Genomic DNA, 17,054 nt, shown 5'->3' on the forward strand with positions numbered 1-17,054 from the left:
CGTGTGTGTTGCTAAATTCTTTTAAGATAAAATATAAACCAATTGGGTAATATATTAGGGTGGTTAGGGAAGGCTTCTGTGAGGTGACATTTAAGCAGATATGAATGAAATGAAGGAGAGATCCGGGTGAATATTGGGCCTCAAAGAAAGGAGTGAAAGGAATAAAGAATGGAGGAAAGGAGGGAGGGAGGAAGGGAGAAAAATATGTAGACAAGAAGAGACAAAAGAGAGAAAAAAAGACATTCTTCTCAACATGTGCTATAAACCCCTCCTGCCTTCAAACACAAAGCCTTAGCTTCATTGGTTAGGAGACAAAAATGTATATTCTTAAGATGTCTATGTCATTTTTACAATAACAATCTATGAAATTAACAATAGAACAGTCCAGAAAAGAAGAGGGTGTTCAATTTTTGCCAAAGTTAAAATTCTGTGAAAGTCTCATAAAATTTACCACCTATAAAATGTGAAACATAAGGGAAGGCTATTCTGATGTGCAGTTAACTTAAATAACGTTTTGTTAAATATAAGATAATTAAAGTGTAATGCAAGAAGAAAATATGAGAACTTAAAGAGAGAACAAATATCTGTGAATATATATATTAAAAATATTCACAAGCTTCCCTGGTGGCGCAGTGGTTGAGAATTTGCCTGCCAATTCAGGGGACACGGGTTCGAGCCCTGGTCTGGGAGGATCCCACATGCCGCGGAGCAACTAGGCCCGTGAGCCACAACTACTGAGCCTGTGTGTCTGGAGCTTGTGCTCCGCAAAAAGAGAGGCCGCGACAGTGAGAGGCCCGTGCACCACAATGAAGAGTGGCCCCCCGCTCGTCGCAACTAGAGAAAGCCCTTGCACAGAAACGAAGACCCAACACAGCCAAAAATAAATAAATAAATAAATAAATAAATAAATAATTTTTTAAAATTTCACAATTGTTTCAATTCCTCTGTGAGTGTTGCACTATGTATATCAAAGTGAATGCTCTTAAAATTAAACGTGACTATAAGTACACTTAACTATGTAAATCAAATTTCTATTTCACAGACATTTTTATATTTACATGTCTTTTATGGTAAAGTTTAAAGGCTATCTTTCCCATGATATTTTCACTAGAAGGAAGTACTATCCGAAATATCACTGCATGTTATACATATCTCATTTGCATTTACACTGATGTAACTTGTCTGCATGTTACAATGTCTAGAATTGCATGTCTTGAACACAGTAAATGCTAAAATCATGTTGAAAGAAAGAAGTTATTCTGAGCAGTAGGCATTTTTAAAAGAATGTTGTACAATACTATGACTATATGTGTGTGTGTTTGTATGTGTACCTTTGAAATAAAATACGTCTCAATATACACAGAGTAAGATATCTAAAAATAGAGGCTGTAACATATACATCCCCCTGGAACATTTCATGTAAATAAACTTTAGTTGTAGAAACAAAAACATCTGATTTTATATCCATAGAAGCAAAATTAAGTTTTCTCTCACCACTTATGGGGCTAATTAGATCATTCTAATGTAAATGTTTAGAACTTTTTGGCAAAACGTAGAAAACACAGTGTAAAATAATATGAATTACTTACAACCATCTCATTTAGAGACACCCAGCAATCTGGTGGAAAGTCCTGCAGCAGTGGTACCAGGAATTGAAGACAGCCGTCCCAGTGGCACAGGAGCAGCATCATGCCGATGAGGTTAAAAATTCTTACCACAGCGCTGGCGAGATCATATGTCATGTGGAAAATCTGTTGACCAAAATATAAAATCAATTCTTATAATCAAATTTTTAAAAGTCAAGAATACTACCAATGTCAGTAGACATTGACATTATATAGCACAAGTATCAATTTAATAAAAATACAGAAGGAACTTTTACAAATAGAAACAGGGATTGCATGTCTTTATCCTTACATTGAGGTCTGGCACTCTATGAGTATTAGAACCAACTGTGGGGTCTCCATGAGGAACAGAGGTGACATGAATACATTAAATCAATGAGTCATGTTTTAAAGAACATTGGTTTTGCCAGTAGTTTTTCACTTACTGTCCTTCCAAGCATTTTAGCAAAGGTGCTTTAAAAGAAGTTAGCAAATTTGACAAATGATGGGCACACGCTTCTCGGCTTCTCATTCCTTGTTAATAGATTTGTTGAAGAACCAAAAAAATAACCCAGGGACTGAAAACCATTAGCAAAACTAGTTTAATTGCAAAACATAAAGGAAGATTGACAATTAACTGCAGTTAACTTTATAGCTATATGAGTTAGAGCTACTTCTTTTATTGTGCAGATTGAACGTGAATAGTGGCTTTCGAGATAAAAGTTCTCTGAATGGTTAAAAAACAACCGTGCAGCACTTTTTAAAAATTAAAATTGTTATCCATTGTATTATCTGTATGTTACAGGTTTCCCTTTCCTGTGAAACTTTATTTGTATTTTCACAACATCCGTTATGATAGGTTAGATTATTTCAGAAAGCACAAAAAATTATGACCAATGAACATTCTCCATCAGAATTTTACAAGTGGAAACTTACATACAACTTTATATTTATAACTTCTCATTCAGAACCTGAATCCTTTCTTTAATAGCTCATGTGTTATATCACTCTTCCATTGCTAATACGGTTTCTGCTTATATTTCACCTAGTCTAGAATAACAAAACCCACTTGGGAGCTGATGTATAATTGTTAAAGGGCTACTGAGTTAATAAAATTAATAAATATGTATAAATACACAAAACATGACACCTTGAGATACTTAGGATCATATTTTGTATAATTCACCAAAAGAATGGTCTATTTTTGAAGTAATGAGGACACCACGTATTGAGAAATTAACTGAGAAACAGGAAAAAAACCTGCAAATTTAATACTTTGATTTATTTATTTGATTTATATCTTGGTAAGGAAACTTCTATAATTCTTAAGAAATGCATACTGAAGTGTGTAGAGGTAACATGACAGCACAGCTGGGTTTTGCTTTTATAAAACCAGCAAATCTATCTTTAATTAAATGTTTTTCACTTTGATATATTTCTATTAGCCATTAATTCTTTCTTTAAAGAATCTTCCTTTTTGACACAGTAATTAGAGTGAGCAAAAAAATAAAATCCTCCTTTGTGGGAATGTACACACTGTTCTGAATTTTTTTTTAAGTAAGACTAAGATCCTGGATTTTAAAGTCAGCAGATCACGTATTTTGATATCAGACAGCTATATGAGTAGCAATTTATTTTAAAGCATTAAGAATTTTATTTCCTTTAAAATATTTTTACTTTATTTTATTTTTTGTGACTTTCAAGTCTTGTTTTTTATTTTTTTTAATTTTTATTGGAGTATAGTTGATTTACAATGTTGTATTAAGTTTCAGTTTACAGCAAAGTCAATCAGTTATACATATTTTTAAATTTGGTTTTGTATTTGGCAAACCCAAAGAAAAGTCCTTTTGATGTTATTTCCTCTGATATTTCTTGGTCACTGAATTTAAAAATAAAATAGTACCAACATTTTTATCAATAACTTTTCATTAAAAGTAACACAGTAAAATACCATAAAAAGTTTTTTACTACTAAAGTAGGGAAAGAAAATCACCATGGATTTCATGTTTTTGTTTAGTAATAGAATTCTATATTTATATCTAAGCATTTCCTGACAAAATGGACATATTGAACAATATGTCTTTTGGGTAAGTGTTACATAGTTGAGAAATAGGGTAAAACTGAAGAACATAAACTTCTGGATCAAATAAGAAACTAATCTCCTTTCAACCTTATTATCTAAAATAAACGATATCTGAAACTGTCTGCCAATTATCTGTAAACTATAAACATATGGGCAGCAACCGGCATTCAACTATAAGATTTTAGAATGAAGTTCGGGATGTTACAGAGAACTAGGGCCCATTCTCAGTATAGCTGACTTTTATGGATTTTCTACTTTCTTTATCAGGAGTTAGATTCTTTTTGTAAGGTCTTAAGTGATTATTTACTGAAATAAGATAACATATTCTAACAGTTATTCACCAATTCCTTTAATAAAACCCTGTTATTTCTAAATTGTTTTCCAGAGAAACAGAACCACTATTTTCATAAAGGAAGTTAATGGGGTTATAAGGCCTTTCATAATATATTAGAAACACATTTTTTTGTTTTGCTTCCATGTGATTACTGAGCTCCTATTGTACAGGATAATCCATAGAATTAAGCCTAACTTCTACCCCATTTCTATTCCTAACTTCACAACGTTAATATACTATACTCATGCTAGATTTATATACTAACTCTACTGTATAGTGCTCACATAATTAATTTCATTAACGGTCTCCCTTTTTGGCCTTTAACATTATGTGTTCAAAAGTGATCTCACTTTCTGGAGCTATTCCAAAATCTAACATTGGAAGAGGCACAGCAAGTTGGCTATTTTGACACTGGTTAATATCAAAAGCTAATTACGAATAGTCAAATCCATGTAGCTCCATCCTGATTTATCTACCTGACAAAAGGACATCATAGTGTATATAGTATTACTTTTGATGCAAACATAAATGTGTGTAGTTGCTTGGGCCCGATTTGATTGTTTGTTGAGCTCTTATAATTAATACACCCTGGAAGGCATAAGCTTCACATGTGACCAGTTGTTGAGATATTTATTTATTCATTCATTTATTTAATATTTATTATTTTTTAATTGAGATAACATTGGTTTGTAACATTATATGTTTCATGCTTACAATATTATATTTCAATTTCTGTATACACTACAGCATGCTTACCACCAGAAATTTGGTTTCCATCCTTCACCATAAAGTCGATCCCCTTTACCCATTTTGCCCACCCCCTGCTGTTTCCCATCCGGTTACCACTACTGTGTTCTCTGTATCTAAGTGTTTGTTTTGTTTGATTTGGTTTCTTCATTTATTTTGTTTCTTTTTTATTTCTTTTTTTATATTCCACATAGGAGTAAAATCATATGGCATTAATCTTGCTTCATCTGACCTATTTCACTTAGCATAATATCCTCAAGGTCCATCCATGTTGTTGCAAATGGTAAGATCCCAACATTTTTATAGCTGAGCAGTATTCCAGTGTATTTGTATACCACATCTTTTTTATCCATTCATCCATGGATGGTCACTTAGGCTGTTTCCACGTCTTGGCTATTGTAAATAATACTGCTTGAATATAGAGGTGCATATATCTTTTCAAAATTAGTGTTCTTGTATTCTTTGGATAAATACCCAGAAATGGGGTAGCTGAATCATATGGTAGATTATTAATGGCCCTGGTAAAACCTTGCTCATGGAAGATTTGGAATGAGAAGACTACTTCCTTATGGAGCACATACATCTGCAGATAGTCACGCTAACCAAAAAAGGAAACATCTGGTCTACTTTAAGCAAGGCCATAACTTCTTACTGTCTAAGGGTAGCTTGTAAGATAAGTCTCAGGGCAACTTCACTCAACTTCCTGATCAAGTGGCCAACATCATTGATTAATTAGTTAATATTTTCAGCTTTTTTCCATCTATGAGGTAGAAATCCTAAAGTGATAAAATCCTATCTAAATCTATTAACTTAGCGTTCCTGCATGTAAACCCGACAACTCAAACACAGCACTGTAGATGACACTCAAATTGTTAAATGAATTGTAGTTATTAATTGTTAAATCAATTGTAAATTGTAAATTGTTAAGTAAATTATTAAATGAATGAATGAGACTGTTGCAGGGGGTTAACAATAACAGCAAAAGTAACGTTTTATGATCTTAAGAGTGGAAAGTTTTCGCTTTTGTGTTTTAAACCAAGGAATTAAAAAAAGAAAAACAACTTCATTATTTTCTACCTTCCAAGTAATCTGAACTTGAAACCTGATTTGAGTACTCAGAGTGTGGGTAACAGAAAGACAGACCATTCTGACCCACCAGCAATATGTTTTAAGTGGTACTTACAAGAGTCAACAGAAAAAAAATAATTAAAATAAGTTTGAAAGGTAGCGCTTCAATTTTATTTTCACAAAAACTAGACTACAAAATATGTCAGTGGAAGGCACTGTGCTTTACATTCGCCCAGCTCAGAACATTGTGTTCTTCATATGACTTCAAGGAGAGGAAAGAGCTGGTCACAGATACTCATTGAATTACTTTTATAATACTATAGTTCTAGAATTCTTCCCAGATGGAGTCTAATAACTCCAGATAGAATTGCTGGAAGAATTATCTGAGTAAGATAATTTGATTCCGAATCCCAAATCCTGCCCTAATATTTGCATATTTGTTGACCATAAGTACAATTTTTTTGTGATATTCTCCCAGGAGCAATGTATAAACTATCCTGTTCTTAAAAGGTCGATCCCTAACTGTGTTATATGGAGATATCCATACATTAGCAGAGTGATTCCAAAGTGCTTCCACACTCATTCTTTTTTTTTTTTTTTTTTTTTTTTGCGGTACGCGGGCCTCTCACTGTCGTGGCCTCTACCGTTGCGGAGCACAGGCTCTGGACACGCAGGCTCAGCGGCCATGGCTTACGGGCCCAGCCGCTCCACAGAATGTGGGATCTTCCCGGACCGGGGCATGAACCCGTGTCCCCTGCATCGGCAGGCGGACTCTCAACCACTGCGCCACCAGGGAAGCCCCACACTCATTCTTGATAAGCTGGATTCAGGGGTCTCTCAACCTAATAACCCACCTATGAAATCGGTGAGACTTAACCAATCCTTAACTATTTGGTTTACTATGTTTTACTTAACCAAAAAATGGTCAATTTAAGACTTTTCATGGAATATATTGATCTGTCCTTAGTCTTTGATTTCACAGATGGGAATCATTTATAGGTTAAGCTGCTTCTATGATCTCAGTATTGATTGAAGTCTTAAAATATGCTTTCAGAATTCTCATCGATGCAACATTAAGAAAATCAAATGGGTCAGAAATGGCTCTCTTGACACAGAACATTCTTATTTTTAAGGTATTAAAATAAGTTCAGGCTCTTTGGTTTATCTTTATGTATTTGTACCTGCATAACTTGATATATCTTTTAGATGGAGTATCTCTATGCCATGTTGACACAGAATACAAGAAAACAAACATTTAGCAACTCAGTCCATTTCATAGCTAACATATATCCAGAATTCAATATGTAGTAGTGTTAATCAATAGTAAAATAAATATTTTAAGAGTCCTTTTGCACCTTTTGCAATTCTTACCGTGAAGACTATCCAGATTATCCTACCATGCTTTAGGTAAAGTGCAGAAGGTTTCATCTCGTATATGAGAGAACAGTATTCTTCACAGCGGTCTCTTTGAACACTGATAATGACTGCACCCAATGGACTAATTTTATCAGTTCCTACTCTATCTAGGATCTCATTCAAATGGCCAGCCCTTAACCTTCAGAAAAGTCAACCAACTGGGCCTCTCATCTTTATCAGCCTGTGTCCATAGTCAAAATGCAGTTATCTACTCCTTAGCTTCCCCTACCTATTATCAGATGCTCTTGCTGTGGAGTGCTTCTTGGAGGGTCTCTTCTTTCCACTGTCCCTTCAAAACTCCTCCTACATTGTCGATTAATTCTCTTGTACCCTCAGCCTCATCATAAAATTCTTCCTCTCCTTCTCTGCTTTTCCTGAGACTTATGACTGCACTTTGCCCTCTTCCCAAAGACTCAGTTTCTCTGGTAACTTTCTCAAACAGAGTTGGTTCAATTCTTTCAAACTTCATAAGCCTTAGGTTTTGACGTCAATGCCCTCATTTTCTGAGGTCCCCTTTGCCACATTCAGACAATAATTTTTCTAGCTGTAACAGGAAAATTCCTTCTCTTCAGTGTCCATTCTATTTGGCTATTCCACCCATAACTTTCCCTCACTTCTGGTATCTTACAGCCTCTCAATCCCCACCCACCACACACCTCCATTTATTAAGGACTCTGTATTTTTCCACTGCCCTTTTCTGCAAAATGTCAACTTCTGAGTAATCAAAACAGCCACTTTCTATACCTGAGCTAATGAAAATTACTGGATAGGAAACTGTAGATTGTGTATACTAATTTTTTTTTTTTTTTTTTTTTTTCTTTTTGCGGTATGCGGGCCTCTCACTGTTGTGGCCTCTCCCGTTGCGGAGCACAGGCTCCGGACGCGCAGGCTCAGCGGCCATGGCTCACGGGCCCAGCCGCTCCGCGGCATATGGGATCCTCCCAGACCGGGGCACGAACCCGTATCCCCTGCATCGGCAGGCGGACTCTCAACCACTGCGCCACCAGGGAGGCCCATGTATACTAATTTTTTAAAAAACAGTAACCTATTTGAAGCCCTCAGCTCTGGTGTATGCATTTCTCTATTCTTAGTACCTATGATTTTCCCTCTTACCATCTATCCAATATTTTTTCCTCTCTTCTCATATCCCCAAAGACCATGACTATCCTGCTGAGTTTCAGCTTAAAATGTTACCTTTTCCAAAGGAAACACATTCTTATTTTTGAGTTCCTTCACCTCTGATCCCTCATGCTTTCCAGCAAACATACATCTGCAGCTTTTCTTACTGGCTTTTCCCTGGTATCAAAAGATGTGTCTTTTGATATTAATCTGATCTTCTTTTCTCCTCCAGGAAACCAAATAATTAGGTCAGAGCTCTTCAATCTGTGATGAAAACCAACTCTGTCTTTGTCAGTTGTGGACACTTTTGTAAAGTACAGCAAAAATGAATTAATATAAAAATAAAATTTTAAAAACCAAGACACATGTAATACAAGCCTTCTGTTTATCCCTTATCCTCTGGGATATGGTGGCAATATCAAATTACTATAATTACTAGATTACATTTTCCTTGGAACTGTTAACTTCTTCTACACTAGTTTTACTCTGTATATTTAGAAACAATGAAATTTCTCATTTCCTCCAAAGTGTTTTAAATTGAAAAAGAATCTTCACTTCCTAGGTACTTTCCTAATTTGTTTTCCTTTATATTCTTCTCAGTTTAGTTTCTCAAAAAAACTCTCCTCACTGGAACTTTGAGACAGAAAGAGAACAGGCCTTTCCTAGTGGGTAAAGTGGTTTTCTTTTCACAGTTACATGTGCAAATTACCACGAGCTACAATATCTGACTTCCTGAAGGACGTATGTGTCATAGCTACCCTGTATTTCTTTCATTCTCCCTCCTCCCCACGTATTAGGGGAATGATGAGATATTTAAGGCTGACTTCATTTCCTGAAATGTGGGAATGAAACTTTAAAAAAATGTGCATCTATTTGAGCATTCTTTTTGAAGTGGCACAGATATTACATCATTGGAACTATAGAGAAGGCTATGTTTTATCACATAACTCTGCAGTAAATTAAACAGTACTTAGGTCATAACAACCACATACTTACAGAAGTGTAGTTATGGAATAGAATATACTCGTTATCAATCATGATTGTCAAAGGTATATAGCTAAATATGCATGTGTTATTTTGATCATGGCCATATAGTTCTTTAACAAACATTATATATATATATATATATATATATATATATAATAAAAAAGAAATAAATTTTAACTATTTTAGTTGAAAAAATTGTCATGTTTCTTAACTATGATTTATCTTGACTATCACCTATACTTTAGGAATTTGTTTCATTACTTTGATACTGTAAAATATATCAGCCATTTCCAGCCATACATATTTTTACATAGGATTTTAATTCCTTATACTAAACATTTAGAAAAAGTATCTCTTCATGCAAAAAATTCTCTTTGTTAGCCTTACTAGCCTGAGAAAAAGCAAAGATCACGAGTTATGGAGAAAACATAGGAAAAATGATAAAATAATATGGATTCTTTGAAGATTTTTGGTAGGAAATGATAGGAAACAGTTAGAGTGAAACTATAAAAGTACAAACCTTGAAAAGTGGGAAGCACAATGTCTGGTGGTACAGAGTTTTGCTCAGCAAATGTTTTTTCTCCCACAGAGGTTATTCATCTAGCGGTGAATTTGCATAAACGGGTCAATGTTAATGAGTACCTAACTGAGATGGAGCATTTCTACTAAGATCACTCATTTTCCTTGGAATTTCAAGTCAGCATCATCTGACGAATGGCAATGGGTCAGAAACAAAAAATGCTTATGATAGGTTACATTTTGTTAACTGAATATACCCAAATCTTCACATTTTTAAAACTCCTTAGGAAAAAGTAGTCCATCTTTTTTACTTATATGAGGACTGTGTAGTATAACAGAACATCTAATTATTGGACAGTGCCCTAGAAAAACGAAAAAGCAAGCATAAACCCCATGTGCTTAATTTACTTTAAGAAGTAGCTTACACATTGGGAAAATAAAATTACAAATGAATATTGAAAATGGTCCTATTAAGAAGAGAGTTGAATGGATTAGTACTACGGAAAAGAAATAAATTAATTAAATTAAACAATTTAAGATCGTTGTCAGGCTTTCCTGGTGGCTCAGTGGTTGAGAGTCCGCCTGCCGATGCAGGGGACACGGGTTCGTGCCCCGGTCTGGGAAGATCCCACATGCTGCGGAGCGGCTGGGCTCGTGAGCCATGGCCGCTGTGCCTGCGCATCCGGAGCCTGTGCTCTGCAACGGGAGAGGCCACAACAGTGAGAGGCCCGCGTACCGCAAAAAAAAAAAAAAAAAGTATTCTAGTTTTTATTACTATGTAGTTCATTTCCTCAGTATACAAAATCAATCACATGAATTTATGCTTTTTGAATTTATGCTTTTTTGAAAAATATACCATACAAAGAAATAGAAAACTGTACCTAATGTTAATAAGAACATATATTTTATTTTGGAGACTTCAAGTCAGAAATTTGTATTTTTAAATTAATCTGAATAATGAACACTCTTAAAACAGAGAGACCACTTCAGTGTACAATCTCTGGTAACTGAACTATAAAAGCAAATAAAGTAGAGGATATTTAAACTCATTTTATATATTCTGTAAATTGTTTTCCCATAGATAATATCTTGTAGATATTACATAGTCAATAAACAACTGTTGAATTGCTTTGAAATTATCAAGTAAGAATATGACATATTTTTCCATTCTATTCATATATCATCCAGAAAGAATTTTTGTACTAATTTTCAGTTAATCAAGTTCTATTAACTTGTCCACTAGTAGTCTCTTGATAATATATTTTTAAGTATACCACCAAAATAATATTATATATTGTTATATCTTCCATTTTCTATACATTCTGTGAGAAAGAATCTACTTCAATAGTTTTGGTCTCACATTCATGTAATTTGTTAAATTCACAAGTGATGATAAATGTTTGGCATCTCAACCAATTTTTTTTGGCTGAAAATATTGAAAGTTGTAGTGTTTGTAGTGTGGTAAAAATCTTTAAAATTTGTCATATACATTTGCATGGAACATTAAATTGCTTCACACTTAATATATAGTTTTCAAATCTTTGAGCAATTATTTTGTTAAGTACCAAAGTTAAGATGAAATCAAAAGACACTTACTAACCAAAAGTTTTGCCATGTAAGGACTTAAAAAACTTGTCTATTGGGGAAATGCATAATTGCAAACCATAAGACTGAAGTTCTGCATTAATCAGTTTCTAAAAATTTGCCTTAGCTTTTCAACTAAAAGAAAGAAAATGGGGCAAATGAACTCTGAAGTACATTCTACACATAAAATTCCATAATATTTTTACTTTAGAAATGAAAAGTACAAATTTTTAAAAAGTGAAACACACAAGGAAGCCAACATCTCGCACACACACATCCACTCCCACACCCACACATACACTCCAAATGGAAGAGAAACAAGAGGTAAAACATTATTTTATATAAGTAATTTCCCTATGCCTTTGTTGATGAAACGAATAAATAAAAGTATAATAAAACTAATGATAATATAAATGCATGGTAAAATAAAATGTGGTAGAGGCCATCATATTTAGATAAATTGCACAGTGTCTTTCTGAACATCCCCAGCCTCCATTCATCATGTATGAATTGTCATGTGCAACCAGCACATTCTACCATTTGCCAGAAGTCAACAGGGGAAACAAGAGAAAGGGAAGCTGACTTCTGAAAGAAACTGTTAAGATGAAAATGCTTCTTCATAATTTTTTAGTAGTGGCCATCAGAGTTACATCATGCATTGGCATGTCAGCTAGCTGCTCTGCCTAGATGAGCCAGTCAAATTTGAAATATTAATTTATTTGAGTGGATTTTTGTCATTGATGCTCTGGAAGAGGAAGTGGTGCTGGTTCACGGTCTTGGCAAATGCCTTGGAAAGAAAGCACTAAGTACATGATTTTGGGTATGAAGCCAGTAAAATAGAACTAAGAATCTTAGTGAATAAATCACCTTATGCCATTTGATGAAACCTAATAAGTGAGAAAGATATATTATTATTTCAACCTCCTAAAAAGAAACTAAAACTTTATTATTTTGGGGGTTTTCTGGCCATGCCATTAGGTTTGCGGGATCTTAGTTCCCCAACCAGGGATTGAACGCGGGCCCCCTGCAGTGGAAGCTCAGAGTCCTAGCCACTGGACAACCAGAGAATTCCCAGGAACTAAAACTTTAAAAATAAGCAAGAGTTGGAAAAGTTGCTAGCTACCCAAGAAACATTTGAATAAGATTTGATCTATTGGAAAATGGCATGGTTTCAGATTCACTAGTTGGACACCTTCCAGAAGTAAGCATGCATTATAATGCTTCATCAATTCAAATAATAGTGCATCACGGTATTTGGCAGACCAACCAAAGTGTTGAAAATACTTAAGTATCAGAATTATTATAAGAAGCACATAAACTGATATATATGTGGAAGGACCCTTAAAAGCGGTAAGCCATTTTTGTATAAATTTGGTTTTTCTTATCACCAAAACCCACTTATCAAATAATGGCTCTATGCAGAATACAATGTTAGGCTCAGGATTCTTCAGTGCTCATGGCATCACCTTCACCACACACTCACACACACAAACTCTTTTTTCTCCAGAGACCACCCACCTGTTTTAAGCATGATTCATTTTTCTCTAGACCTGCTGCAGAACTCTCATAATTGTTGTTTCCTTTAACACAGCTTGTAGTAGTCAGACTTAGTCTCAGTTTATACCTTTATTTGGGGTGGGAATATGGTTAGGGCAGTAGGGACATGGGTGAGATCATCTTTGTCTTCTACTCCTTTAACAATAGCTTGTCTGGGTATAGAATTCTAGATTGAAAATCACTTCTTTCACTTTATTTGGAGACTTGACTCCATTCCTCCCACTGTCTAATGAAACTGTATTTTTCCCCAATTATGAGTTTAATTTCTTTAGTGAAAATAAGAGGAATTTTACATGGGGATAAGTGAAAACTGCCCTAATTTTTTTTTTTTTTTTTTGTGTGTGTGTGTGTGTAAGGGGGTGAGAGACGGGTTATGAGTAATGACTCATAGAGTCATTTGACCTTAAATTAAGCACCCTTCCTGTGTTAGCCCTACCGCTCAATTACATTCTGCCTTATGCATTCTAACTGCAACTCCAAATGTCTCAGAGGTTTCACAGTACAGATTGGCTCTCAGTTCCTTTGCAGACCCTTTTGTAGCGTATTCCAGAATGTGATTTTCTCTCTTTGTGCCATCTCTCATTCTGTTCCCTTTGGTTTTCAATCTTTTAAAAACTTTGAGGACTTTCTCTTCTAGATAAGAGTCTCCTGCTCTTGCTCCCTTCTGTTTTATACACGCATTCCTTTTTCACTTTGATTCTTTAATCGTGCTGGAGTCTTAAGAGGGACAGAAGGCCCACCTATGTGTCTTATCTATCTCCTGGAATCAGAAATCTTTATTTTATAGTGTATCCTTTCTGTAAACCCCTAATACAAAAGGACGTACACAACTCAAATTCATAGTTACATATTCTTTCTGGACTGACTGATTTGTTCCAATGAGCTGTTGATCTATTCAAATGCCAATAAGTCGTTGATTAGTTTATCTCTGTAGCATATTTTTCAGCCTCTAAGTTACCCACTCTCAATAATTCTCCTTGTAAATAGTTTGTATTTCACGCACATATTTAAAAATATATTTAGAATCACTTTGTCAAGTCCCTCTCCCATTCACAAAATTGTGTTAGGCTTTGTTGTAATTAATTTAATTCATGTTTCTTGTTGTTTTTTCAACATTAATTACCTCATATCTCCAATCTCCAGTCTCATCTTCTCTGAAAATATAGTCTACTTGGCATACAGAGCTACGATTTTATGACTCAAACTTCATCATGGATGTTCGCTGCTTGAACTTTTGTTAGAAATCCAGAGAATCTTCATGATGTCCAAACTCCAAAGGCCCCTTGTGATCTGCCCTCTGTCTACCATTTCACTATCACCTCTCGCCCTTCCTCTGTAGGTATTCCATACCACAGGCAGACCAAATTTGTCATAGTAGTACCCTTTACACAACATGATTGCATCCATTTACATAATATTCTCTCCTGGTATAATTTCTTTCCTTCTATCTCCTTTCTGACTGATGAGCTTATTCACACTTCAAAACTTGGCTCAAACATACCTTCCTCAGCAAAGACTTGTTTGACCTCTCCAGGGAATGAATTAAGAGCTTCCTCCCACAGGGCCTAGTCTATAACTCTTAAAAGTGTTTGATACTTGACTATAATTATGTGTTTATATATTTGTGTCCTCGCTGGATTGTGAGCCCCTAGAGGTCAAGGACTGCATTCACAAAGCAAATACTCAATGCATGTTTACAAAATAGAAGAAAGTAAACAGGGAGGAAAAAAGGAAGGAAGGAAGGAAGGAGGGGGGAGGGAGGGAGGGAGGGAGGGAAGGAATTCCCAGTTTAGAAATAAGTGACACAGTTTACTAGATGGAAACTTTGGGATTATTATATATTTTTCCAAATTCTTTTTTTTTGTGGATAATAGAATGGAGATTTTGATTTGAAGAGAATTCTTATCATGTACCTATAATGAAATAAATGTATATACAAATTTTGTTTGTAATTTTGGTACCTAGTAATTCCAGAATATGTTATCCTTTGTCACATCTCAGTTACATGATCAATATCCATATAGACATTGTCATCATTGTAGCTTGTCCTTATTCAAGGTTTTAATTAGCAAAATTAATTCTCTGATGACATCTTTCTATCTAGTTTTTATTTTTCATTGTCTTACTCTCACTGAACTTTTTTTTCAATTGTTTGAGATGAGTAGTCTTTGAAAAGTTCTGTTTTCTTCCACTTTCTACTCTGCTCATCACCGTTTCCTGCATTATGCAGTCTGATACAAAAATCCGTTATTTCAACAAGTATCTTATCAAAATTGTCAATTCTCTTCTCCTCTGTTCTATTCTCATGGTAATATCCTGTTTCAAGATTAACTGAGTGTCCACATGCTCACTCTTATATATGAGCTTCTATATACTGTTAGAGAGAACCCCACACTGCATAGCTAGCTCACGGTTTTAAAATCAACTAGGTTTTCAGTGTTGTTTAATGAGATTGGCATGTCCCTAGACTGCACATGTCTGATACACAAACTTTCCCAGGTCTCCCAAAGTCTACCACACCTTGCCTGCACACTTCATCACAAGAAAATATTTAACATCCAATTTTATTAAAAATATAGTGTCATTTACAAACACATTTGCATCTTTTCTCCTTCTTGCTCTTACAGCATATGTCTTTTTTCTGTTTTTTTTTTAATCTTACTATAAGCTCAGTGACCTTGCTTTATTAATTATTCCTTCTCAGACTCTTCTCTATATTTTTCCTCATCAGCATTTAAGCATGCTTAAATCTTTACTACATGTATTTTAAAAATTGCACAGTGTACCCATATTCTACTCCATCCACTTTAATAACATCTACTTCTCAAATATACTAAAAATGTGTTAACACATTCTTCACTTTTGCTCCTTATGTTCAACTTTTAAACAGTTTGGAACCTGGTGTCACCTATCTATCAACTGAAATCATTCATGGTAAAATTGGTATAGATCTCACATTGCTATCCATTGAACAATTTCCAAATCTCATTTGCTTGACCTTCCTTTATATTCACCAAGTTATATCTACTCCTTCTTGACACTCTGTTTTCTCTGTTTCTGATAAGTCAATGTTCCTCATTGCTCCTTGTTTACTCCCATTTCTCTGGTCAATTCTATTCAGTGTCCTTAAGCTACACATTCTCTGCTTTCTCTAGGAGTTGAAATTACTCAGTTTCCACTCTACACACTTTCCCTAAGGAATCCTTCCACATCCATAACTTCAAATATTACTTATAGTCAGGGGACTCCATTACCTTGACCTGTACTGAAGACAACCTTCTTAATTTTAAAACCCACAATCCAGTTACTATGAAGATGTCCAAAATTGTATCTCCCACCTTCCACATCCTAGCTGAATTCTTTGCAGGGACTAATACATATCAAGCCTCAAAGTAGCCTTTCATCAGTGTTATGCCAGACTTATTCTGCTCCCTCACCCTCCACATTCAATTAGTAACTACATTCTATAAATCTTCCTCTGTAGAAGTTCTTAAATTTCAAAATCCTTAATTCAGACAATCTTCATCTTTCACATGGGTTATTTCAAAACTTCCTAAATTATTTGCATCTCTCTAGATTTGCCTTCCTGTACCCTGCAACTAGAGTTTTCTTTCTAAAACACAAATATGATGACAGCACTTTCCCTGTTAGGAATCTTCGACAATGCTCCAATTGCTCCTTTGACTTAAAGGCCAAAGTCCTAAGTGTAGCATATATGGCCCTTCATGATTCAGCCACTGCTTACTTTTCAAGCCGCCTATATCCCTTTCTCTTAGTCTCCACATCATTTACTTCTGGTCGTCATATTTGAACACTTCTATAATTCTCTCTTGCCACTGTCTCCATAAACTTGATGGGGAGCATCATATATTACTGTCTTAGTATCCCAAAGTCTTTGGTACACTGTTAATTATAATAAACATGTTGAATGACTGGAGAATGGATGAGTGAAATTTGCTACCTGTTAATATTAATTAGCTTCAGGTCTATATAAAATATATAGCACACAAAGATTGCAATACAGGTGTCACTCAAA

The 17,054-nt window shown here is 34.9% G+C and overlaps 1 protein-coding gene across 1 annotated transcript in view; it reads right to left on the bottom strand.

The window, feature by feature from the left end:
* HCN1 (hyperpolarization activated cyclic nucleotide gated potassium channel 1) overlaps positions 1-17,054 on the bottom strand; it is a gene marked incomplete at both ends in the record, with an annotated part of 400,231 nt that overhangs the window by 172,159 nt on the left and 211,018 nt on the right. Inside the window, one exon of the mRNA XM_081234057.1 lies at positions 1,590-1,751. Coding sequence (XP_081090183.1) covers positions 1,590-1,751 — 162 coding nt within the window. The remainder of the gene's footprint in view (positions 1-1,589; positions 1,752-17,054) is intronic.

The sequence above is a fragment of the Mesoplodon bidens genome, assembly GCF_964165515.1.
Source record: "Mesoplodon bidens genome assembly, chromosome: 4".
NCBI lineage: Eukaryota > Metazoa > Chordata > Mammalia > Artiodactyla > Ziphiidae > Mesoplodon > Mesoplodon bidens.